The sequence below is a fragment of the Furipterus horrens genome, unplaced genomic scaffold (genome assembly GCF_987537825.1).
Source record: "Furipterus horrens unplaced genomic scaffold, mFurHor1.1.pri manual_scaffold_3, whole genome shotgun sequence".
Lineage (NCBI taxonomy): Eukaryota > Metazoa > Chordata > Mammalia > Chiroptera > Furipteridae > Furipterus > Furipterus horrens.
In genome coordinates this window covers 29,399,823-29,425,878 of record NW_028327173.1, presented here as the reverse complement: position 1 = coordinate 29,425,878, position 26,056 = coordinate 29,399,823, and the positions used below count along the sequence as shown (strand labels likewise).

Genomic DNA, 26,056 nt, shown 5'->3' with positions numbered 1-26,056 from the left:
TTTCCGGACATGCTGAGAAACCATGGGAGGCTAAACCACGTCACACAGAGGGAAGAGTGGGAAGAAAGGAGGGATCATCGTGCAGTGGGAACAGAGCTGTCACCACCAGCCCTGGTATCCCTCCAGCTCAGCCTCAGGTGGGCCACTGCAGCCACCACCAACCCCTCGCAGGCCCCCTCCTGCCCCAGCTGGAGGGTCTCCCAGGGCTGGGACTCCAGAATGCACCAATGCCAGAACCCAGCTCTCCAGACTCCCCTCCCAGCCTGGGCGCAGAGCGGGTAATTTTTCATTCCAGGGATCAATAAGGCCTAACAATCAGGATTGGATTTAACTCCATCCCCGTCTGGCCAGAGCAGGGGCCAGGCCCTGGTCAATCATGAACATTGGCTGAAATTGCTGCTCAACAGGCGAGAAGTAAGGATTAGAGGAAATGCCAGTCGCTGCGCAGCTCGGGGCTCCCATCTAAGCGCCTATTTTCTCCAGATGGGGCTGGTGCCCTGTGGATCTTGGCGGCTCAGGCTGGGAGGAAAGGCAGGGGAGGGGGAGTGGCCCACGAGCCCAGCCGGACCCAGGGCTTGCCCGCACTCGCACACCTGTTACTTACATAGTCCTCGGACTCCTCTGGCTGCCACTGATCGCAGGAGGGAGAGAAAGGGAGACAGGATGTGAAAGGCTCTGGCCTGGAGAAAGCCTGGCCCAGGGAGGACAGATGGAGGAGGTGGGCCTGTGAGGTGCCCACAGGGCAGCACCCCAAAACCACTTCTCACCTGAAGATCCCAGTCCCTGCCTCATGAGCCCAACTGTGTGTCAGGGATGAGATGGGGAGGGCTGCAAGCCAGAGAGGGACCAGAGAACAGCACCTGAAGGTGCTTTGAGGGCCATGCCGCCAGTCATGGGGGGTGGGCAGGACAGCTCAGGGAGAGGGGAGGGAAGACACCATGGGATGAGCAAGGAGGGTGACTGTACAACCTGGTTTGCCTCGGACAGCCCTGGATTAAGCTTGTTGCCATGGCAGGATTACTCCCTCTCAGAAGCATCCCAGTTGAGACGGTAGCTTATACAGTCATCTTAGAACAAGTGTCCCAGGGGCAGTGAGGCCTGTACCATGGTTGTGCGTGGGGGCTTGCGGGAGGCTGGACAGCAAGATGACAGAGGTGTGAATGCCAACCTCAGAGCCTGGGCTCTGCCCCAGAGGCACAAGGGAAGCACTCAGACCCCTGTTCCTTCCTGAGGTGCCTGAGACCTCATCAAGGTAGGAAGGCATGTGTCAGGGCTGGCAATGTTGCTGTTCCTTGGTGCATTCTTCTCTAGACCATGGAGCATGTAGATGTATTAGCTGGACAGGTGGAGGAAGTGATGTCTCCATTCTGTGGCCCTATGTCACCGGAGGGCTGGGGGTTGGCAGATGTATAGCACAACACAGTACAGCACAGAGAGATGGTCCATGACATCTCCAAGACAGAGGTACCACGGGGTCCTCCAGTTCAGCCATCCTCACAGTGCTGGTCTGTCCGCTGTCCACCAGGCCCCAGGCCCTCCTGTTCTGGGAAGCTCTGTTGGAAAGGCTTTGCAGGTGGGACAGGATATGGGGGGAGGCCATTAACAGGCCCCTACTGGCGATGGACATTTTCTAGTGTGAGGCTGGGCCCACCTCTGCTCTAGGTCCCTTGCCTGGTGGGAGACCTGCACTGTGCAAGCCAAGCCCAATCAGGGAGGTCCTCACAGGGCACCTCTCCTGCCTGCACTGCAGGCAGAATGACAGTGAAGAAGGAAAAAGCAAAGCGGGTGGAGCAAAACAAGAGACGGAGAGAGAGGACGGGAAGAGATCAGAGGAAAGGAGAGGAAAGATAATGAGATAGACAAAAACAGAGTCAGTGAAAAGGAGAGACAGAAACAAAGGAGAAAAACAGAGACCATGAAAAAGGGGCAGAAGGACACAGGGAGGTACAGTCAGAGACCATGAGCAACAGACAAACCTGGAGACATATACCAAAGGAGGTGGGTCTGGCTACACACTCATGAGGGGCACGTATCCCATGGCTCTCTCAGAATGGATGGGGGCCCTGGGCCTAGCAGATGGTGCTGTTGGGTAAAGGACAGGCTGTGGTGTCCTTGATAGACCGCTCAGGGGACAATTGGGCCCTGTGGCCAGGCTGGGGACCAGGCCCCATCTGCTCTCCTACTGGCTCAGAGCAGAATGACCCAGTCCCATGGGGGCCTCAAGGATAGGCCCTTCATTTTCTGTCAGCCTCTCTGGAGCCTGAGCTCATGCTTAACTCCCACAACCCTCCAGGTCACGGGATACTGGAGGCGAAGAGGGCAGCCTCTCCTCCTACAGCCCAGCTTCCTTCAAACCACTTGGGACCAGAAGGGGGCACCCGAAGTGGCTTCTCCAGAACCCTACTGGCTGCAGCTGTGCTGCTGGCCCCTAGGACGGGAGGGGCTGGAGGGCGCCCATTCCCAGAATACTTCTGGGTGGGTGTGTCAGCTGAGGCTCCAGGAGGAGCTCTCAACCTGCCCCAGGAATGCAGGCGGGTACACACGCCCGCCACCTCATCCCCTTGTTCTCTCAGCACCCGTAGGCTGAGGGGAGGAAAAGGCCACCCCTCTCGGGACAAGAAAGAATTCTGTCCAGAGGGCTGAGCCCAGAAGAAGGCACAAAGGCCCCTGTCTGGGTGGGTGAGACTGCTGATAAGCACAGCACAGGCAAGTGCTTGCACCTCCGGTCCCAGCCCAGGTAGGGGTGAGAAGCTGGACGGGGAGGCTGTGTGGTTCTAGGGGGAATCGAGGCTCCTTTTCTCAGGGCTGGCTCAGTGCTGCCTCCTGTGGCTCCCCGGAGGCCCTGGTTCTGGATGGGCAGACCCTGAGAGCCCATCTGACCAGGTGTGAGGGCTCTTCAGCAAAATATTTTGGAAGGTAACTTGCAATAGCAATTATTCTCCCAGAAACCCAGATACTTGGGTCCTTATCCAAGCTCAACCACCTACTTACACCAAGAAATTCTGGACCACACACATCACTTCCTGGGACCCCAGGTTCTTCGTGCGAACAGGAATCCAGGGCTGAGGATACCCCAGGGACCTCATCTCAAGCTCACAGGAAGAATCATCACACCCCAGGACAGAGTGCGGAGGGAGATATGAGGCTGGCTGGCAGGCCCAGCTCTTGAGAGTAGACATGAGGGACTAAGCCATCTTCCTCAGGGCCAGGCACAGAACCACACCCCAGACTGGCCATTCACACCACTCAGCAACGGCCAAGGGCCAAGATGGGGGAGAGACTGCCTAGAAGAGCTTTCCTGGCACTTGGCTGTGGGAGGAGTCGCTGGCCAGCTCAGCACTGTCTAGAAGGAAGACACATCTCGAAAGCCCGGTCTAACATGTCAGTGTGGTGCTCCCTGCCAACCACAAAGGAGGGCTTAGGGGGCTGAAGTCTGAGTAGGGAGACGACAAAGGCCTGGACCTGTGGAGAGAGCTCCTTAGTGTGTGCTGGTAGCTGAGCCAGAGGTGACTGCCAGGCCGGCACTGTCACCAGGGCAGATAGATGGGGCTGGCAGGGCCTATTCCTGGAATTCAGCCTTAACCTGGCCTCAGTGCCTCCCGTGCCTGACACAGCAACATGACTCAGTGTCACAGTCCCTCTGAGAGCAGATGGGAGGGAAACAAACCTGGGCTCCACAGAGGAAGCCAGTGTGTTGCTGTTGCCCACCCTCCCACCCCACTACCTCCCAGGGGCATACCTGGGCCTCAGCCAGCATGACATCCTGGATGATGGGTGGGCCACGGGGCTCGCCATTCTCTAGCCGCACGTAGGTGACCTGGTAGCCGCGGATCTGGCCGTGCTGCTTGCTGGGGACGGGCAGCTTCCAGGAGACGTGCACAGCAGTGGAGTTCAGTGGCTCCACCTCCACCTTCCGCGGCGGCCCACTGGGCACTGGAGACCAGGGAGACAAAGACGTCAGGCCTGGTGGTATGGGTCCCGGCTCAGGCGGGGACAGCGCACTCCAGGGCCTTGCCTTTGCACCCCACTGCCCCAGGAGAAGCCCTGAAACAGCTTCCTTAGACCGCCTGTCCCAGGAGAGGGACACGAAGGGCCCCCTCTGCCCGAGAGCAGGGGGAGCCCAGGACCTGTGAACTCTCTGGCTCAGGGCCACCTCACTCGGTGGGGAAAGGACAAGCTACCGACAACCCCAGTGTCAGTACAACCTGTCCTGTCTCCTCCTGGTGCCCTTGTCTAGCCCAGGCAGTCCTGATGATTCTGCTTTGAGTGCCTCTTGTACCATCTTCCCAGTTCTGACCTCTCTTTAGGGGGGCTACTTCCACCTTAGTCTTTTAAGGCCCTAGCTGCCTTGGAAAGAGCCCCAAAGGCTGGTTTTGGGCACAGGCTACCCCATAAGCTACATTTCCCCAGTTGCAGCCAGTCAGCCTGCACCAGGAAGAGGAGTCCTTCTGGGCTTGTGAAAGACAGGCCCTGAGCTGTGAGGTGAGTGGTGTCTGGGCAGAGGGCCTCCCCGCCCCGCCCTTCCCCTCGGGTGCCACTGCCTACCGTCCTCATGGGTGCGCACCAGCACCGGGCTGCTCTCAGGGCCGGGGCCCACGTCCGTGTGCGCCCGCACCCACACCCGGTACTCCGTCCATTTCTCCAGGCCCACCAGGTCCCAGCTGGAGTGCTCGCGGCCGATGCCATCCACCACCTGCCGCCGGCGGTCCTCGCCGTCCACCGCCTCGTAGGCCACCGAGTACTGGGTGATAATGCCGTTGCGGCTGTCGGCTGGCGGTGGGACCCAACTTACCCGGACTGTGGTGGAGCCCGTGCTCACACAGGTCACCTTCTGGGGAGGGGCAGAAGGGGCTGGGGAAGACAAACGGGGAGGAGGGGAAGCAGGCAGATGGAGCGGGGGTTCACAGGCATGGTGACGAGTCACAGAGGGGAACTCACCCAGGCAGGTCATTCCCCAAGTGCGCAGCGGCTATCCCAGGGCCCCCAGGCCAGCTATAGCCACTACTGCTGGACCACCTGGCTGCCTCTGGACCACAGGCAGGTACGTGAGCGTTCTCTCATGTGGACACATGTGCACACACACACAGACACGGTGTCTCCCACACATACATGAGAGTCTCTAACAGTGCCTCATACACACACTGTCTCGTCCAAAAGACACACGGCATCGGACACACATAAGCACGGTGCATCCCACACATGCGACCACATACAGAGAACCTCACCAGGTGGCATCCTCGCAGCTCTTGCCTTCTGAGGACAAGTGGCCCCAGTGGCTCTTCCAGAGAAAGGCTGCCCTGGCCTGTGCCTGCCTGGACAAGGTGCCTGTGCCTGAGCCACAGGTGACCACAGAGACTACAGCCCAGATGTGGAGGAGGCCAATGGCCCCTGGGGTAGCTGGGGAAAAAGCACCCGATGGAGGTGCTCTCCCTCAATGGGCTCCCTGGGGGTTGGGAGGGAGGCCTATGCTTCCCTTGTTCCCAGTGACACTTCAAGACACTGTTCCCACCCAGGACTCTGCTGCCAGCCCATGCACCTTCTTGCCATCTCAAGTTCAGCCACCAGCCTCTGCCCAGGTGACTTCAGCGGACCCCTCAATCCCCAAGCCCCAGAGCCCCCCATCTTCAAGGCTTTCTCCTCCCCAGCACTGCTGTGCTCAGGTCCTGGAAAACACCACTACTTCCCAAATCCAGCATCCACTGGCAGGCCACACCTCTTGTCCCAGCTCAGCTGTTCACGGCCCCAGCACTGTGCCTGCTCGCCACCCTCTGGAGACCTCCGTCCATTGGCCTGCCATCTTCCCCACCCTCAGTATTCAGCCTAGACACTGAAGTCCTCCAACTCACCAGTATCCCAAACTCCCTCTCCTCCTCCTCGTCCCATGCTCCTGCCTGGCCCGCACCGAGCTCCGAATGAACCCAGCTCTCCACCTTCTCTAAGGCAGCACTGGGGAGGCAGAAAAAGCCACCTGCCCTGTCAGGGTGGCACATCTGAACACATCCCCCATGGCCTCACCCGGGCCCTCCACGCTGCCTGCTGGTCTGTCTTCTGCCCATCTCACTGCCACGCAACACAGAACAATTTCAACCTCCTCCATGTTTCTGAAACCTCCAGCTCCCATCACCTCACTTCCTCAGCGTGTGACTTGTCTCCTACTTTGCAGAGAAAATCAAAGCTTCCCCAAAGCAGCTCCCTCCACCTCTTGCTACCAAACCCACCAACAGACCTGCAGTTACACCGATTCTTGTCTTTCCTCCCTCAGCAGCGAGGACTGTACCCTCCTGTCCAAGGCCAATCACTCCCATCACCAGTGCTCTGCCCCTTTCCCCCTCCTGAGCCTCCCATTACCCTTCTTTTCCATATTTCCTATTTCACCTTGATTCCTTCCCAGTAGCATTTAAATACACTCAAGATTTTCCCATCTGAAAAGACAAATCCTGTCCTCAGCCCCACGACCTCCAGCTACAGTGGTCTCCTTCCTCCCGACTAAACATCCAACGTCTGAGCTTTCCGTCTCTATATCCTTACCCCCCATCATGCCTTGCAGCAGTCCTCATGCCGCCAAAACTCCTGTCCAGGCCCATACATTCCTCCACATTCTGAACGCCAGCAGAAACTGAGTGTTCCTCCGGCCCTGACCTCTCAGCCAACAACATCTGGTCTGCTTCTTAAAACTTTCTTCTTCCAACCTCCAACATCCCCTTCTCCTGGACCTCCTCCCATCCCCGGCCATGCACCTCAGCGCAGACCCTGGCTTCCAGCAGCCTATTAAGCATCACCATGCAGATACAGAATAGCATCTGAGCTCGGGTGCCTGCTTCTGTCCCATTCCCTACCCTCAGGAGAATACCACCCTCCTCCCAGGTCTGTGTATTAGAGACACAGGATTCACCTGATGTTTCCCTCTCCCTCAGCCCCGGTACCTCATCCGTCACCCAGTCCTGGGCAGTCGGCACCCCAGAGAGCTCTCATCTCCACCACCAGCACCTGACCTGAGCTGCTTTCTCTTGCCTAGACTGCTGCACAGCCTCCTCACTAGTCTCCAGCAACCCACGCATTCGCACGTAGCGGCCAGTCAGCCCTCCCACCTGTCCTGTCCCTGAGGTCAGGCGGCTGCCCAGCCACATCGGCCTGTCCTCTCCCCTGACCACAACCAAGCACCTTCCTCTTCTGGGCTTTGGCACCTGCTGATCCCCTGCCTGAGGCGTCTGTGTGACCCCAGGAAGCCCTCCCTGACCCCTCAGACCACCTGAGGTTCCTGTCCTATCAGCTCTACACCGTGTCTCCTCCACAGCACTTGACACAAATGGAACTAAAAGCTCATTTATATAACTGCAGGTTTAACGGCTGTCTGCCCCCCTAGACTAGGATTCCTGTGGGCAGAGGCCCCATCAGGGTCACGCTGCCAGCCCTGCAGTATGCATGGGGCCTGGCGCCCAGCAGGAGTGAGAGAGGTGCTTGTGGAAGGAATTCATGAACACGCGGTCACATTGGCTTCCTAACGTCACTGGCACATGCGCAAACAGTCGCTGTGGCACAGACCACCTCACAGATGCCGCCATGCTTTAAAGTCGTCACACGTGCTTCCTATCTCAACGGTCCCATCCAGCCACATACCCACAGCACTCTCATCACCTAGAGCTCATGGCCAGTGGCCTGCAGCGGTCATGTGACCAGGCGGCCATGGTCTCACGGTTTGTCATCAGGAGAGCTGCAGAGACCCACAGACAGGGTTATGGGTCAGATACCCAGAGACACACTTGCTGGGTCCCCATCCTAAGATACCCAATCATAGGGGCACAGAGACCCACTGACACACCTGCAGGAGCTGACGGTCAGGAGGTCAGACGTGCGATGCACACGCTCACAGCATCAGTCTCACGCATGCATAGGACAGCAATACACAGCAACACAAGTTATCACACAAGCGGCCACGCCAATGGTCCCACACACGTATGGCCACGTGGTCCCAGTGCAGACGCATGGACACACTCTGCCACATGGTCTCATCCTAACAGGTGCGCTCTGTGTGCACTTGGCTTGGTGTGACTGCATGGCTCACACATACCGTGGGTGGGGGGGCATGAGGGAGGGAACACGGGGGATGGGGACATGAGATGTGGGGAGATGGGTAGGGAGATGGCTGCCAAAGCAGGTCTGGGGCACAGTGAGTATAGTGGTCCCACCACTGGGGACAACCTAGTCAGCTAGTGTGACCAGCGCAGAGGTGGGTGGAGGAAGATGAGTCACAGACACAGAACTTACCTGGGTGGGGCGAGGGGGGCGTGGTGGGGGCAGAAGTCAGGCAGGGAGCAGTGAGTGCAACAGCCGCCTGCACGCAGACTAGAGGGCACTTACCTGTCCCTTTCTCTATGGGTCCAGACCTGGAGCCCAGACCAGAGTCTAGTCCAGGGCCCAGCAGACCTGACTACCTGCCTGGTCAAGGGGGAGGGTGTGTGTGTGTGGTGTCCGTGCCCCAGCCCAGCGGAAGCACGCAGTAGTCTCGGAAGACACTTACTGGACTGTGCTGTGCGGGCCTCAATGGTAGGGGTGAAGACGCCCACCCCCATCTCAGAGCGGGCGGCCAGCTGGAAGCGGTACAGCGTGTCGGGCTTCAAGTCCTCTAGGGTGTAGGAGGAGGTAGGATCGAAGGTCACCTTGTGCTGGAAGAGCAGGGAGCACTCACTGACTGCTCTGACCTCAAACAAAGGTCACTCAGAGGCTGTTCCACAACATGAGGGACAGCTGACCTCTCTGGAGCCAGTGTGACTCCAGAGCTGGCTCCAGGCCACATGGACACCTGGCCCACACAAGGGACACGTGGGAATGGGCATGGGAACACCTGGGACACATAGCCTCAGGGGAACTTTAGGGCTCTGCCAGTGTCATGTGAGAGACAGAACCTGGGAGGCTCAAGGACAGACTTAGTGACTTTGCCCCCAGCACAGGGTCACAAAGTCTAAGAACCATAAAGGCTGCATGAGCCACAGAGTCCCAAGGAGAACCCCTGGGACTACAGAAATCTAGAAGGGCCTACCTGGGTAAGCCCACCACAGACCCTTACGGACCAGGAGAGGCCCTCTTCCCTCCCCCTTCCTCCCGTCCTTGCTGAACGCTCACCTGTTGGCCTTCATCCTCTGCTGCCCAGTATACCAGCTCATACTTGATGATCCGCTCCTGCGGGGGCAGCAGCCACGAGAGCTGAATCCTGGTGTCGGACTCCGCCTCGGCCTGGAAGTCCGCGGGCTGGGCAGGCACTGCAACACCCCACGCCAGGCACCGTCAGCCTCACTGATCCCCCCGAGGGCAGCAGCACCCAGGGGAAGAAGGCAGGGGAGGGCAGGTGGTCACCCCCACACCCTTAGCCTGCATTCCAAGTGACCACACACAGGGAATACAGGTCCTCATCCTTCCCGAGCCCCCAAGGGCACAGCCCAAGGAAGGAGGCGCAGCCACAGCTCTGCCCCCTCCCCGCCCCGCTCGGCCAGGATGTCCAGCCAGCACGCTGCCTGCACTTACCTCCCTGCTGTGTCTTGACCTGGATGGTGGGGCTGGGGGGCCCATCGCCAACAGCAGTGAAGGCCAGCACGCGCAGGCTGTAGGTGATGCCAGGCAGCAGGCTGCCCACGGTGGTGAGGTGCCCTGCATCCGTGTTGTGCTTGTGCCAGGCGCTCAGGGGGCGGCGGGCGTCGGGCGTGTAGTAGACACGGTAGCCCCGCACGAGGCCGTTGGGCTCCTCGGGTGGCTCCCACTGCACCAGCATGGTGCTGGCACTCAGCATGCGCGCCTGCACGCGACGTGGAGGGCTAGAGGGCGCCTGCTCCCCGGTGCGCGCTCGCACCGCCTCGCTGGGGGTGCCTCGCCCGATGCTGTTCACTGCCAGCACGCGGAAGGTGTATTCTGAAAAAGGGCTGAGGCCGCCGATGCTGTAACGAGTGGTGGCCACACCGTCCACCTCCTGAAAGGCGCCCTCTGTGCCCGATGCACGGTACTGAATGCCATAGTAGGACACAGGCTCCGAGTTCCCAGAGTCCCAGGTTAGGGTGACGCTGGTGGCGGTTGTCTCTGTCACCACAACATCAATCGGAGGCTTCGGCAAAGCTGGGGACAAAGTGAGAGGCTCAGGGGTGCCTGAGGTCATGACCCCAGGGGCCAACCCTGCCCTTGGGGTCATCTAACCAGAGTGTGGTTGACCCCCACAGCCCACCTTCAAGAATGGCCTGGGAAGTATGCAGTGACCTCTGGGGGCACCTCATGAGGGATGGTGTCTGTCTGTGACCCGAGGCCTTGGGTTATCTTGTGTCTATCCTCGTCACTTCTGGGACTCCCTGGATCCTCACATTAGCCCCTGTGACTCATCTAACAATCAGACCCAGACAAGACATTGCCTGCCTGGGTCCCATGCAGATGGGAGACACACAGGCTGGGGGCTGAGACCTGCTTCTGCAGCATGCCTGGGCTCACCTGTTGGTATGTATGTATAGCAGGGGCTGGGAAGGGGAAGATATTTCCTTAGGGAGTGGCCCTGGGTTTTAGAAAGAGTGATGGGGCTCTTTCTTGGCCCATAGACCCAGTGGCTTGGCTGAAATTAAAGACAGAGAAGTCCCAGGTCCACAGTCAATATTCAACAAAGAATTATTGAGTGTCAGGTACTGTGCTAGGGCCAAGGACACATGTCACACAGACAGGTGCCTGCTCTCACAGAGTTTAAATTCCAGTGTGAGAGGGAAGCAATCAACATGTCGATAAAGATTTTGGTATGGGCAAGGACAGGGAAAAGCAGGGCGCTAAATGGGAAAATCCAGGGGCTCTCTTTAGATGGAGTGACCAGGGAAGGTCTCACAGAGCTGCGACCTGGACAGGAAGATGGAGCCGGCCACAGCCCGGGCTAGCTGAGGAGCCCGGAGCACCAGCGTGGGGCACACAGCAGTGAGGAGTCTGCAGTGAGGATCCTGGTTTCTACCTTAAAAGCCAGGGGCAGGCACTTGAAAAAGGGACTGACACAATCCTGCTGTACGTGTTAAAAAGATCGCTCAAGTTGCAGAATGGAGGAGGATGGAGCAGAGGGGGCGGAGTGGAAGCCAGGGACCCGGAGGAGCCTGCTACATATATGTGCTTGTCCCAGAGCTCGGGGGCCCCATTTCCCCTTGGCTATATTTATCCTATTTTACCTCCTTCTTGCCAGGAGGCTGGGAAACCCAAGGGTCTGGTGTAATGTAGTGGTTAGAGGGGCTGTGGAATCAGACCCCCTAGGGTTCAAGTCCGTGCTCTGTTATTACTTCTGTGTGATCCTGCATCTCAGTTCCTTTGTACAAGGGGGATGAGAGCATCTACCTCCCAAGGTGATATTGAGCCTGTGCTTCCCAGCATGGCATCTGCCCCCAGGACTCAGTACCTGTTTCTATTATTGTTAAGCGTATTAAGGACAGAAAGCTCTCCCTCCGCCCCTAAGGGCCAGGAGGACCCCAGAGCCAATGTATCCGGAAGAGAGCAAGGACTGGCCCCACGGCAGCCACGCACACTGGGATGCCTGCAGCTCTCCGCGACAAGGCATGCCCGTGGCGCTCACCTTTCACTGTGACCTGGGCCGTGGCCTCGATCATACCCAGGGAAGAGATGGCCACACAGGTGTAGTTGGCAGAACGTGTGACGCTGCTGAGCTCCAGCACGTTGCGGCCAACCGGCATCTCGTCCTCCTTGGTGAGCTCCTCGGCCCCCATCATCCACTTCACATAGGGCATGGGCGCGCCCACTGCGACGCATGTCAGGTTCACGCTGCCGCCTGGCATCACCTCCAGGCTAGTGGGAGGGATGGAGAAACGAGGAGCCACACGGCGCACTGTGGGAGGAGGGAGAGAGGCACTCACAGGCTGGGCAGGAGATGCAGGGGGGATGAAAGGGCAGGGGCCCCTCATCCAGGAAGCCCCTTTTGTCAGAACCAAACCTCCCTCAGAGATAGGAAGGGTGGAGTCCCTAAGGCCCTGCCTTACCACCTCCCACCCCACTTTCAGGACAGAAGCAGCCCATGCACTCAGGGACTGTCTGTAACACGAGATTCTGCAACCAAGCTCCCATTTAATAGCCTAGGAAACTGAGCCCCAGGAAAATCCTATCTGCTCAAGGTCAAACAGGGGCTGAGTGCAAAGGCCAGGCCTACTCAGGGCCACAACCCAGGTCACCTTCCAGTGCCCGCCCCTACCTGGTCCTGGTTTACCCGGCTCAAGGGTCTCCAGAGGGGCCAGCTGGGGCACTAGGGAGAGAAGACCAGGCACCCTAGGGTAGAGGGTCCTCAGAGCATGGCTGGGGCAGGGCAGAGGGTCAGTCTGGGAGTGACATAGCCACCCTCTCTGGAGTCACTGCCTCCACCTCCAGGGCCAAGGAGAAGACGAGGGCAGTGGTATGACCACCTGCCGAGACCTCAGCCATGCTCAGGGCACAGCCTAGGAACCAAGAGGAGAGGATGGCCCTCAGGAGGGACTGGACAGGGGCAAGGGGCCTGGGAGGGCCAGGGACGTGGTCCACGGGCAGAATGGGCATGACGATGGCAGTAACATGATGAGGGTGCCGCAAAGACGGCTTTCCATGCCAATGAACGAGGATCTCACAGGGAAGGGTGGCTGTGCCTGGCCACAGCCTCTGGCCTTGGGCTCCCCAGATCAGAAGCTGCTCTGAGCTTCTCAATCAAGGTACAGCCAGGTAATCCCCCCAAAAGTTGCAAGCTTGGCACAGACATTCAGAACATGCAGAGAGAGGGCAGGCAAGACCTAGCCATGGGCAGGTATGCTTGGCATGCAGACAGGTCATGCAGCTGGTGGGCAGAGGCTGGGGTGTGTCCTTCATGGGCACCCCTGCAGACAGGGCTGGAGAAGGCAGGCAGCAAGGCCAAATGACCAGAGGGCACCACCAAGAGTGTGGATCTCAGAGGACCCTTGCATGCAAAAGACCATGGTGCCCCAACAGGAGAACCTGCATTACAGGTTTCAGGCTCTGCTGCTTGCATAGCCTAAAGCCACAAAATTGGAGCTGGAAGCAAATACAGAGACCACCTGGTCCAACCTCTGATCTCTCTGCACAGGGGTCAAGCTGTGGCCCAGAGACCAGACATCCAGCAAATCACCAGGTCCTGTTAACGCACTGCCTAAAATATCTTCCAAATCCACCAATTTCTCTCCAAGTCTGTGGGCAGCTGGCACACCAAAGTCTAAGCTACCACCTTTTTTCCCTGGATCGCTGCAGTAAGTTCCTCATTATTCCTCCCGCCTTGTCATCCTCCAGGCTGGCTCCCATAGTTGGCCTTCCACAACCAGCCAGCCCGAATCTGCTCATACCACTTCCCTGTTAAAAATCTCCTGCATGGCTCCCCAATGACTCCTCAGCCCAGACCACAGGACCCTACCTTACCCAGCGCCTGCCTCAACTCCATCCATACCTCCTCACTCTGAGGCCTCTAGACAGAGCTGAAACTCTGCCAGTCCCCTGAGTGGGTCAGGCATGACCAGTCTCATAGGTTGGTAACTTCCCTCTGTGTCCATAGGCTCACTGGGATCTCAGTATGTCTCATACACATGTAGCATTCTACCTTCTAGAACTGGCATCGTCATTTCCTTTAGGGAAACGACCCCATTCTTGCCACATGGGGCGTGTGACCCAGATCTAATCATTGCAAAAATGATTAGAATAGCGGACCTCCTCTCTCTACTGTGGTGGCTAACCTTAGAGGGACGGGGGACAACATAAGAGGACTTGCAGAGAATAAAGCAGTCAGCTAGCTGATGGGAGCAGCACTAAGAGACAAGGACAGACAACTGTCCACCCAAACTGTTTAAATACCTGGATCCAGCTCTGCCGGACACCAAATCTACTTTAGTTTGGCAAGACAAGACTTTCCTTGTTTTGATTAAGCCAATTTAAGTGGGTTTCTGTCCTCTGCCCTAAAGCTGGGAGCAGACACTGAATGACAATAGCATGTCATAGGTAGAGCAGTTCTCTGTGGCAGAGAACAGGTGGACCCCAGAGCATGGCTGGCAAGAGGGAGCGACAACAAAGAGCACCCTTTGAGTACACCCCACAAACGGCACAAAGGTGAGGTCAGGAGGCAAAGAGAGAAGCACTGCCCTGCCTGGTGGCGCAGGTACCTCCTGGCCTCTGCAGCTAGGCTGGAGGGGCGGGTTAGGAAAAACAGAGGCGCACAGAGGTGTCTGCAGGCCAGGCCCAGGCCCACCAAGTGTCCAGGATCCAGCACAGCCCAGGCTGCAGCAGAAAGACACAGGGGAGCAGCCTTAACTGACCAAGTCTCTACTCTCAGCCAGCAGCTGACCCATCTCCTCGTTCATGACATTTCGGGAAAGGGAAACCACTCTTGAGCACCCACTATGTGCTAAAGGTTTCCATGGCTATCACCTTCCAATTACAGACAAGGAACCAGCTTAAGACATTCATTAAGTGATATGCCTGAGTTTATCCACATACTACAAGCAGGTCTGTCTGATGAAAAGCTCAGGCCTTTCTGAGCCCTGGCTGACAGGGCTGAAAAATGAGACCTAAGAGACTCCAGAGAAAAGCTTCTGAAGCTTCTGGATTTCTGGGTGGGACTTGGAGAGCTTGTGTCAGGTGGGAGGGCTCCATGGCAAGCCTGACCCGAGTCTATGGCTGGGCTCCTGGACGTAAGAACAAAGAGACCCAGGAAAAGGAAGTAGGTCCCTGATCAACAAACCCTGGAAAGTTGACTGGACTTTGCCCCAAACAGTCCCTAGCGGGCAAGGTCTCTGTTCCACTGTCAGCAAATGGAGTAGTACCTTTGGGAACTAACACTGAGAATATAGTTTTGCTTTTATTTTTTATTTTCCCCCTCCTAGATGCAGGTGGAAGGGAGAACTCTGGGGACTAAGGATAAGATACAACCCTCACTCAGGGTCATCCCTAGCACCAGGCAAGGGCCTCCAGCCCAGAGACACCTGGATGTGTGACCCTTGACCCTTGTGGGCTTCAGCTACAAGATTAGAGAGGTGAGACACAGCCTCCTGGGATCGCCAATGCCTGTGGGGCTGCGCGTCCTGGACCTGCCCGGAGAACCATCCCCGTTCCAACAGCCACTGCAGCAGTCCCGCTGTCATTCCTCCTGCTGTCACAGACACGAGGCCTCCAAAAGGCCGGACTCAGGCGGCTGACAGAAGCAACAGCAGGGAAGGAAAAACCAGAGCTGGGAAAAATGCACTCGAAGTCTAATGTTGAACTCCAACAATGCCAGTCTCTTACCGTTCCCTGTGCTGGCATTTTACAGACAATTTCCAAAACAGGCCCCTGCCATTTCTGGATTATATTTTAGCTGTAACTTTTAAGTCTAATTATTTGCGCTGACAACCCCTATAATAGGGCAGCACGGCGCCCGGAGGCACCCGCATTCAGGGGAGTGACAGCCTAATCGCAGGGGAAGGCTGCCCCGCAATCTGCATTCACTTGCGGAAATTTCTCTGATGAAAATAACACAACATTAAGGAGGGGATCAGGGGCAGGATCCACTGTATCAAGATAAAATAACTCTTTAATAAATAACCTTGTGGCTGCCGCAGAGCAGTAATTAAATGCCGGCGCACTCGGCACACAGTTTTAAGTAAAGCTGGAAAAATGTAAGATGTAATTATCAGCGCCAAACAAATTACCAGCCCAGCAAATCCCCCCGGAATATTTAGAAACTCATTTTTGCCTTCCTGTTAAATATTTGTGTATGTGCTTATTTTTGGTGGGACCACTGAGAGGGTGGGGAAGGGACAAGGGACCAGGAGGGTGGGGGAGGGGGGCCTAGCGGGGAGGCAGCTGCAGGCTGGGCTGTCTCTGCTGATGGCTGTTTTCTGGCTGCCCGGGGAAGATCCGCCCGGTCAGCAAAATGGTGTAACTGAAATGCCCCAGAGCTCAAGAGTGCATATGGATGGATGCTCAGGGCTGTTATCTGAGCCGAGGCCATAGCCCTCCTCCCAACTGGCTCCCTCTCCCTCCTGGAGGAAACTCAAGCCACAGAGATGATACAGAGGGGACCAGGTGGCCCACCTCTGCTCCCTGGGGCTCAACCCAAAGCCCTGTGGACAGATGAGCCTCCTTTGACCCCTCAGACCACGGGGCACAGAAAGAACTGCTCACCCCTCCAGGTGGGCTGAGAACAGAGCCCCATGGGAAAACTGCTCCAGAACAAGTTGGAGCAGAGTCTCCAGGAAGCCCTTTCCAACCTGTCGCTGAGCCAGGGCCTCTTCTGGGCTCCCAAGTGGGCCTCACTAAAGGGCAGTTTGACTGTTCAAGGGGTGAGCTCCTTGGGTCTGAAGGCCCAACCCCCAGCATGGAGCTGAGGAAAATGTGAGCTGTCTGGGAGACTTGGTCAGAGAGAGGGGCCTGGGGCAGGCCGGAAGTTTTTCATTTGGATCTGGCCAGAGAAGGAAGCGACAGAGTGTAGGAGACGTCCTCAGTGAGGCATGAAGATGCCCGCCCACCCTGTGCCGCGGACACTAAGCTCAGCAGGCAGGCCAGGGCTGCTGCTGGGGGCAAGGACAGGGCAGACGCTGGAGGGCTTGTAGCCTGTGCTGCAGGATCATGAGGGGTGAGCTAGTTCTAGACAAGCCTTCTCCCTTTGTCTTAGTGGTTTCAGCTGAGCTCAGGAAAATGTAGAGTTTAGGTGACTGGGGCTGTGGAAGACTCCACGGGTACACATAAAACACTTCTGCTCTTACAGTTCCCACAACCGCACCTGAACTCCACCTGGAACAGACAGCTGGCCTGGCCCAGGTACAAAGGTGAAGTGCAGCTTCATGCCATGCACTGTGCCCGCCCGAACACCCCTGCAGGGGAGCCCAGCTAAGGGGACATGCAGTCACAAGGTGTATCAAGGACCCAAGCAGCAGAAGCATGCAGTGCAGGGGGGTGTGCCCACCCACCCCTGGTCCTGCCCGCCTGCCGGCCCAACAACAGACAGCAGAGCCCGACTGGCAGGCAGGCCTGGCTGGAGCGAGCCCGAGGAAGCTGGCCGCGCCCACTGGTCCCTACTGACGGGAGCATCCCATCGATGGGCGAACTGTAGATGGATAAGAAGTGAAAAGGACCAACCTTCTCGCTGATCTGAGAGATGAGAGTTTGGGTTGATGGCAGAGTGCGATGAAGATGAGAAGGGAATAAAAAAAAGACAAGGAGAAACACAGAGAGAGTAAAAACAGGCCAACCTCCATCTGCCCACACAGCACGGAAACGAGACAGGACTCTTGGGCCCCACGCACACACACGTGCACACAGGTGCGTGCGGACCACGCCGCTCACAAAAGACTCAGGACTCATGGAGGACACGGTGGACAGGGCTGAGTCCCCTGGGCAGGTGCTGGGACGCCAAGGGCGGGACACGGAGGGGTGAAGAGGGGCACAGGTTGGCCCCCATGCCTCACGCACACCCCACAGCTCAGACAGACCCTGAGAGCTGAGCTCTGGGGTCAAGGCCCACCCAGCCCACACACCCCCAGGCACACGAGCCACTAGAACCCCACCACTTTGAGGAAGCCCCACGCTGCACGGCACCACAGTGTGCGGAGCTGGTCTGGGCACCTGTGGGGAGAAAGGCTGTGAAGACATCGCCCTGTTTAGAGACAGCTGTGGCTTAGTGGCCAGCTCCCTGCCGAGAAGGGGAAAGTCGGGGGCAGGTAGGGCAGGTTCTGCAGAGGTTGTGGCCTTGCCCTGGCCCCTGGCAGCAGCACATCCTGAGAGCTGGAGGAGAGAAACACTGTGGACGGAAGGAATGAGTCACTGGAGGCGGGGGCAGTCAGATAATGAGAGTCTGGTCCACCAGGCACGCCTGGGCCTGCCAGACCGTGGGTGGAGCTGTGGGCAACTGTGAGCAGTCGGAGTAACTGGGTGATGCATCTATCCCACAACAGTGCTATCCTGATAGCAGCAGCTACTGACTGCCAAGCACTTCCTGTGAGCCTGGCGCCACAGCGGGAGCTTTACATTCGCTGTCCCATTAAAAGCAGCAAGCGCAGAACCCCAGAGAGGTAGTGGGAACCCTCAGAGTCTAGGGGACAAGAGGAAGGATGAGAGGCAGACACTGAAGCTGAAGCTGAATCTTGTCCACAGCCTCGAGCTTAGTGGACAAGAGTCAGAGATGGATAGAGATGATGACCCATGGGACACTGTCCATTCAGAGCAGTTCTCAAGTGGAGGGATTCCTCCAGGTGACACTGGGGAAGGTCTGGAGACATTCTGGGTTGCCATGACTAGGGGGTATTACTGGCATCTAGTGGGCCAGGGATGCTGCTAAACATCCTACTACAATACAAGGACAATCCCACACAACTAAGTTACTCAGCCTGAAATGTCAAGTGTCAAGTGTCAAGGCTGAGAAACCCTGGGCTAGAGTCCACACTGGTCTGGATGCTGAAGCTTAGGTCCTGATAGCTGGTGCCCAGCAGGGGCCTCCCTCCGGCCTGGAGGGTAACAGGCAGTCGCTCTGCTAAGACGTGTGTGGGCACAGACCATCAGGCAGGCCAGCACTGCGGGGTGCAGGGAGTTCTCTATGGGCAGCCCATTCACAAGCAGAGTTCAGGATACAGAGCTGGTGGCTAGCACAGCAGAGGCTGTCCTAGAGGAGTTGAGGCTGATGGGCCCTCGACACTGCTGGGGCAGAAAGCAGGGGCTGTGCCAGGACTGAGGTGAGGGTGGGAGAAAGGTCAGAGGCAAGGATCCTAGGAGCAGGGCTTTCCAGGTGTCTACCATCTGGACAGCCGGGCCTGTCCTGGGGCTAAAGGGCAGGTTGCTCCCAGCAAAACAGAACAGGCACGGGTTCAGGTAGGACCTGGGGACAGGCCCTGAGATACCAGGGCCCACAGAGAGAGGCAGAGAGAACTGAAACCAGGCTGAAACTGCCTGTTTTAGGGTCCTGGGCTGAGTGGGGTTTGAACTAAAGGAACCCCACATTCCCTGCCCAAAAGGCCTATGGGAACTGGTCAAGAAGGCAATTCAGGAAGACCTGATTGGGGTGGGGGATGGGCGATGGCAGGAGCCAGGCATGCACAGTGGGGCCCACAGACAGGGAGGCTCCAAGGGGCTGAGGTCAGAGCTCCCTGGTCCATGCTCTAGCTGCCAGCTATGGCAGCCAAGCTCAGGTCATCTCCAAAGAGACCCACTGCCCTGGTTCAGGGCTGAGGCCAATGTGATGGTGATGTCAGAGAAAGGCACCCAGCCAAGAGGACAATGCGGACTCCATCCATCTTGGGGCTGGGCCTTCTGTCTCTGTATGGCCTCCTGCAGCTGTGCCCCAAGAAATATGGCAAGATGGCTTTCTTGCTGAGGCCCAGGACCTCCACTCTCTCAACCCTATGACCTTTTGGAAGAAGTGCTTGGTCAAGACTGCCCAGCATTTGGAACAGTCCGGGTGGGAAGAGGCAGGTCTTTGATGAGGGTCTTTCCGGCTGTTTTGTCTCTCAGAGAGGACTTGCCAGGCCCTATGTATGTCTGTCAGAAGCTCTGTCTGGAGCAGTGTGGGGAGGAGGCTGTGCAATTTACAACACCCATCTTGGCCTTTTGGGTGGCTCTCGTGCTCCTGGCCTCCCTGCCCTGATGCTGTTCCTTAAGACAGGCCCTGGGACAGCTCAGGTGAGCCTCAAGGAGCAGGATACCTGACAAGGGGGGTAGTGCAGACCTCCCACCCCATGCCCAGAACTCCAATGAAGCATCGTCCACTGTCTCTGAAGCATGATGTGCCCATCACCACATGGGCTGGCAGCCTGTAGCCTCTCAGTAAGCTGTGCCCTGACACAGAGCAGCCTTTCTGTAAGAATCATAAACAGGTGATGGTCTAATTCTCTTTGCCTGGTCTGACCATGTGGCCCCAAAGAGCTGGACAGGCCACTGCCACTGCCTCACCCTGCACTGTCTCTGGATGGGGAGGCGGACACCCCTCATGAAGCTGTACTAAGCACTTAGCGTGATGAAACCATCACTGTAAGGAAGTCGCATCCACTTTCCTTTACAAGTCCCCCGAGGGAGCCAGTTTCACTTTTAATGACGCCCATCTGTGCAGGACGACTAAGTGAGGGGACAGAGGGTATGGGGTGGGAGGGGCTCTAGGGCTCCTCCTGGACAACGTGCACACCAGACTCAGCCTGTTCACAGGAAGCAGCATGTGGCCAGCTTTGGCTGCCCTTGGGCTGTGAGCACAGCAGAGGCTGGACACTCCCAAACAGTCCCCAGGTCCTCTCTGCTGGGTATCTACACTTGTGAAAATGCATGACCCACTTAGTCCCAGCAAGGAACACTTGAACATGGTAGGTGCTCACCCGCAGGGCTGCCTCAGCTGGACCCTCTGCAAAGGGTCCTGGGTGGTGACAGAGCACAGCTGGCTTCCCCTCCAGGAAGGCCCCAAGCAGACCTGGCCAGAGGGCAAGCACACCGGGCCAGGAGCCTGCCCTGCTGAGGGGAGGCGGATAGAGGGCAGGACAGACTCAAGGAAGACTAGGCAGGTATACACAGGTTTACACACACACATCTGCTTGGAAAGCTCTGGACTCCCTTGGGGCTCTGGGCCCATGTGGCAGGACCTAAAAGAGATACAAATGCTCCCAAGAGCGGCTGCTTCCCAAAGGGCCTGCAAGGAAGGCAGAGTAGTGGGGGACACCAGGAGCTTGCTCTGTGGGAGGTGCTGCTGCTATGATGGCTGCAGAAAGAGGTCGGAATGAAAGACGGGACCCGTGGCGGCCCCTGTGTGTCCACACCCAGCAGGGGCGGCTCAGCTCCATGGAGACAGGGCCAGGCACTGCACTGCTGAGTCCTTACCTCGCACATACAGGTTAGCGGGGGCCGAGTAGCGTGTGCCTGCAGAGTTGGTTGCCACACACTCGTACTTGCCTTGGTCCGACTCCTCACTGCTCTCAATCTGCAAGGCACCTGTGGGGACATGAGGATAAAGGTCAGGCCTGGAACACAGGCAGAACCTCGACAGCATTTGTGGCTTGTGTTAACCAGATATTACAGACATCGGAGCCACACCCCAGAGTCAGCGCTGCTTCCAGGAAGCTCCCACTAACTATCCCAGTGGCCTCCTGGTAGGAACAAAGGGTTGCACTCTGGAGCACAAGACTGCCCTGTCCCGAAGGGCAGTTGGGCCTGTCGGCTCTGCCAGGGGCTCTACCCCCAGCCCCCAACTCCACTTATTGTCCACCACGCTCCGGTCCCTTGAAGCCTGTTTGCCAGTGAGCATTCCCATTAATGCTCCTGGCTGTGCCAGGCCATGCAGAGCCAGATGTGGGTGGAAGCCGCCTGTAGACCTGCTGGCCTGGGATGTGCAAGCATGCAATGCCCTCATCAGGTAAGACCTGGGAACCTGCCACCCATCAGAACCCCACAGGAAAGAAGGGGCTTGCCTTGGGGGCCTGGTGCCCAGCAGCCCCTGCTCACACAACCCATCCGCCCCTCCAACCCCACCCCCGCCCCACCAGCCCCACCCATTCCGGCTCCTCTCTTCAGCCTGGTCTGCTAAAGTGCTTCGACCCAAAGTGCTTCGACCCACCACGGCTTCTGCATAATTCAAGAGGCTAATGGAGGCTGTAGTTCCCACTCTGGCCAGCGCCCTGAGGGGCTACTCTGGCCCCAGACGGACAGACAGGAGCCAGGACTGGGGTGGTGGTGGTGGGGCAGCTGGAAAGGACCCTCACAGAGGGTGGAGGAAGGCAGGGGTGGTGGGGAGTGAAACCACATGACTTGGCCACTCCCCCAGCCCTGGCAATAAACACTTGAATAAACTGCTTGGGAGAGCTCGCTGGGCAAACTCTGTGACAGTAACACCCTGAGGCACACAACACCGAGTCCCTGGAACAAGCCGACAATCACACCCACACAGGACAGCCCAATGGACAGTTAATAACCCCACAGGGCACAGCCTTACAGTAAACACCGCCTGCACAGAACAGCTACAGTGACCCTAACAGCCCATTCCTCCCAGGGTCCAGGTTGGCTGGCAGTCGCATCCACCCAGGACACAGAGAGAACCTGCTGGACCCCACCTGACGGGAGCCACAGAAGAACTCCAAGCCATGCTCTCATGGCCCAGGCCCCTGGAGAGGACCACCACAGGTCTGAGCTGCAGCCCCTCACCGCCTGACACTCCTCTTCCACCACCCAGGCCCAGGGCAGCAGGAGGTGCTGTGAACACTGGAGGGCTTGGGTGGTGGAAATGGGGAAGGGGCTTCTCAGGCTCAGCCCTGATGCAGGCAAAGGGATGGCCTGCTCTGTGGTCCTGGCTACAATGGGCATCAGGGAGCGTGAGGCCCAGGGCACGTGCCACATACCCTTTTCCTGCGAGAGCAGCCCCATGGGCACCCAGTAGTTCATGTTCATGGGATGGATGAACGCTGTTACAGAAAACATTCAAACAGGTGGGCGTCACACCCTTGTAGGGGGTGCTGCACTAAGCTCAGCTCAGCTAGGGGATGGTGCCTCCGACAGGAAGCAGTGCCTGGGTGAGATCCCTGCTGGGAGAGAAGGATCCCCTGTCCCAACAGCCAGGACTGGTCAGGGGCCCCAACACAGACTCTCAGCCTATTATACACAGAAACCCCCGAATCTGGAACCAGCCTCCACAGGCTGGCAGCTGCTCTTCCCAGACCTGACTTCTATCCTGAGACCACCCTGGCCCTGAACTCTGAGGGCCTAGATATGCCCAAGGACACTTAGGAGGTGGGGAGAAAATGATGGGAGTGAATACAGTACAGAAGCAACCGTATACAGGGTGTCTGCTGTGCCAGGCACGGCCCAAATCCTTATCTTCTCCTCTAATCCTCAGTCCCATGAGGTGGGGCTTTGGCCCCAATTTAAAGAGGAGGAAGCAGACTTCTGAGAGACAAATCGATTTTCTGAAGGTCACACAGTGAGTCACACTTGAACCTGGTGAGTACAGAATCTGGGCTTTGAATCCCAAAGCTGCGGGGCTGCTGCATGAAAGCAGCAGGGATTAACAGGGCAGAGGATCTAGTCACACAGGACCCTGTATTTCTCAGTTGTCCTCCGACCAGCTATACTGAAGTTTCAACTACATGTTCCTCCTGGTGTTTGCTGGGCTGAGGCAGTTATGGATGGTCCTCATTTTACCATGGGGCCAGGATGTTAAAGGGGAGGTAAGTAATGATTGAGGGCCCCAAGTTCTCGAGAGGAAAGGCAAGGCTTAGTCATGCTCGCCCACCTCACGGGAAGACTCTCCCTCTATGGCCAGCCTTGGGGACCAGGGCTTGGCTTCACTGCAGGAGCCATCGGGTCCCTTCTGTGGGGCTGGCCGAGAAGGCCTGAGCAATAGGGCTGGCAGTCCCCAAGGCGGGGCTCAGCTGAGTCTCTTCACAATCCAGACTTGCAATGAATGAGTCCACAGGAGGGAATGACCGAGAGTGGATGTGTGTAGTGGCCGGTGGTGTTGAGGGGGCCAGAGCTGGAGATGAGGCTGGAGCGGTCAGGATGGGGATGGGGGAGGTGACGGACGGGACGGGATGGAGTGGTGGTGACGGCAGTGGCGAGGTGTGGCGTGGTGGGGTGCACAGACAGCATTCTTACCTCTAATTGGTGAACCACCTGGCGAGGTAATTTGAATGCAAATAAGATCAGAGAGAAGCATTAGTACAAAAGGAAGGAAAGCCACAAAAAGCCAAATCAGATAAAATAAAACACGAGAAAAGGGCCTTAAATACACGGAGAAATCTCGGTCTGAGTTAGGCCGACGCAGGTTATGTGCGTGCAAGCACCAGGCTGGGTGTGGATGCAGTTGTGTGCCCAGGTGCTGGCGCTACTCTGAGGAGGGACAAGGGGGAGGGCTCAGCAGGGTGGGGGGTGATGGGCATCAGGACGGTGAGTCGGGGGGTCAGGGCTCCTGCAGACCCCACTAACTGAGGCCAATGGAGGGGGGAAGTGAAGAAAAGAGGAAGCAACCCCACCCCTCAGAGCCACCCAAATCCACTGGTGGGTAATTTCAAAACAAAGCACTTACCAAACAAACCAGGGCATTTAAGCAGACAGAAGAAAGGGCCAAAAGGGCATGCCACAGGTGACCCCCAGACCGGGTTTCCCTGACACCAGCCCACCTGCTGCACGAGGAGGCTGAGTCCACCCTATAAAGACCACTCCACTCTGCTAAAAACTGATTACTGAGCTTCTCCCCAACCTGAGGCGAGAGCCAGAGGCCAATGCCCGCCCCTTGTCTGTTCAGTGCTTTGTAATCCTGGGGAGCAGCAGGCAAGAGGGCAAAGTGCTCTCCCTCCAAATGCCTGGTGCAGAGCTAGCGTGAGATCTGAGCAGACTCCCTTCCCAGTGGGGGGCCTCCTCTGAGGCTGTGCTCAGACCTCTCCTCCACCACCACCTCATCCAGAGCAGTGAGGAGCTTGGGGCGGGCACGGCCTCAGGCCCAACACAGTCTGCCCTGCTCCTCTCTGTCCACTTCTGGGGAGGGAAGTGTGCCAAGAGACAAACACTGATCACTATCCCATTGAACCCGATGGCACCTGCCCAGGAGGAACGATCCATCTCCAAGAACAAATGAGGAAACAGAGGCTGAGGAACACTCAGTGACCAAAGCCCAGGGGCACACAGCTTTCTGAGTGAAGTAGCAGGAACTGGCCTAGCTGCTCTGGCGCATGGCCTTCCCACTGGACTAGGTGGCCTCCTGCAGACACAGAGACTAGAGAGAAGGATAAGGCAGCTTGTTGGGACCTGGTGTGTGTATGTGAGGGGCTGCAGAGAGACTGTCTAGAAAGAACCATCATCACCATGATCCTCCAAACCCAGTCCAGGGACCTTTAGTGTCTGCAAGACCCTTTCAGAGGGTCCACAAGGTCAAAACAATTTTCATCAGACTAAGAAATGATTTGCCTTTTTCATGCTTGTTCTCTCATAAACATACAGTGGGGTTTCCCAGAGGGTCCATGATGCGTGATATCGCACAGACTGAATGCAGAAGCAGACATGAGGATCTAGCTGTCTTCTATTAAGCCCAAAATTTACAAAGATTTGTAAAAGTGTAAAACAACATTGCTCTTTTTTCACTAAATGTTTTGTTTTAGAAAATGATTGTTTTTCATTAATGTGTTACAGAGTTTTAAGTTACTTTAAAGTAGATTAATAATATTTAAGATATTCTTAGTCTTAATACCTAATATAGTAAATATTGATAGATAAAACCTAAAACAAAAGCTCTTTGGGGGTCCTCTGATATTTACAAGCAGAGATCCTGAGACCATAACGTTGACAACCACTGATCTCCTGAGTCCTGGCCTGACCTGGGGAGGGGGTGGCAGTGTAAGTGGCTCAGGTCTGGGACACCCAGCTTCTGGCCTCAGCTGTTCTAAAACCAAACCTGCTGCATGATGAGACTTTGGACATCTCAGAATAGCCATTTCCCCATCAAACTGAAGTAAGAATTCGCCTTTTCCATTTCACAAGGTGGCTGCAAGAGACTGGAGGGAACCAGGGAGTCAGTACTGCCCATGAGAGGTGCTAGCGCTCTCAGGCCAAAGGGAAAATGTGACCACATGCCAACAGCATGTCCTCCTGGCAGACCCAGAGGATGGCAGGGCAGAGCTAGGGGACAGGCTCTTCCCGTCAGAGCTGGGGCTGGCCAGCCGAGTGGCCCACTCCAGGGACTGCTCTCACTTCCTTCTGAGTCCCATCCGCTGGGGTCAGCAGGCTTCCTCTGGCAGCCGATGTTGGCTTCTCTGCTCCAGGCTCTGCAGTCTAGGCTCAGGTGCTGGGGGTATGGAAGGAGACTGCTCTATGGGCGTTGCCTTGTCCTCGATGCGTAAACTGGGACTGGAACAGCAGCCACACACTCAGGTTCCCGGGATGAGGGGAGCACAGGTCTCCTCGGGGCCACAGGGCCAACAGAGCCCCATTGAAGAGACGAGTCCCCATTCACTGCTACAGCGACACTGCCTGCTCCTGACTCAACTTCCACTCTCCCTGCGCCTGTCCCATGCCTCCTGGGCCCACCCTGGCTCTAAATTCAAATTCTCCAAGGGGCTCGTGTTGTCGCAGCAGGTCACACCACTTCAGTGAAGGA

General features: G+C 57.1%; 1 protein-coding gene and 1 long non-coding RNA gene across 4 annotated transcripts in view; one reads left to right on the top strand and one right to left on the bottom strand.

Annotated features, from left to right (window-relative positions):
- Positions 1-26,056, bottom strand: part of PTPRF (protein tyrosine phosphatase receptor type F) — an 84,256-nt gene that overhangs the window by 19,045 nt on the left and 39,155 nt on the right. For 2 of the 3 annotated variants that reach the window (XM_090269279.1, XM_090269280.1), the window contains exons 7-14: positions 20,800-20,910; positions 11,570-11,839; positions 9,520-10,101; positions 9,121-9,257; positions 8,519-8,663; positions 4,546-4,851; positions 3,740-3,933; positions 605-631 (exon numbers count right to left, since the gene is read on the bottom strand). In XM_090269279.1, coding sequence (XP_090125405.1) covers positions 605-631; positions 3,740-3,933; positions 4,546-4,851; positions 8,519-8,663; positions 9,121-9,257; positions 9,520-10,101; positions 11,570-11,839; positions 20,800-20,910 — 1,772 coding nt within the window. The remainder of the gene's footprint in view (positions 1-604; positions 632-3,739; positions 3,934-4,545; positions 4,852-8,518; positions 8,664-9,120; positions 9,258-9,519; positions 10,102-11,569; positions 11,840-20,799; positions 20,911-26,056) is intronic. The other variant, XM_090269281.1, reaches the window with a different exon arrangement.
- LOC150014753 (uncharacterized) lies at positions 22,971-25,054 on the top strand. Its single transcript, XR_016509690.1, has 2 exons — positions 22,971-23,135; positions 24,904-25,054. It is a non-coding gene; the product is annotated as an uncharacterized LOC150014753 (long non-coding RNA).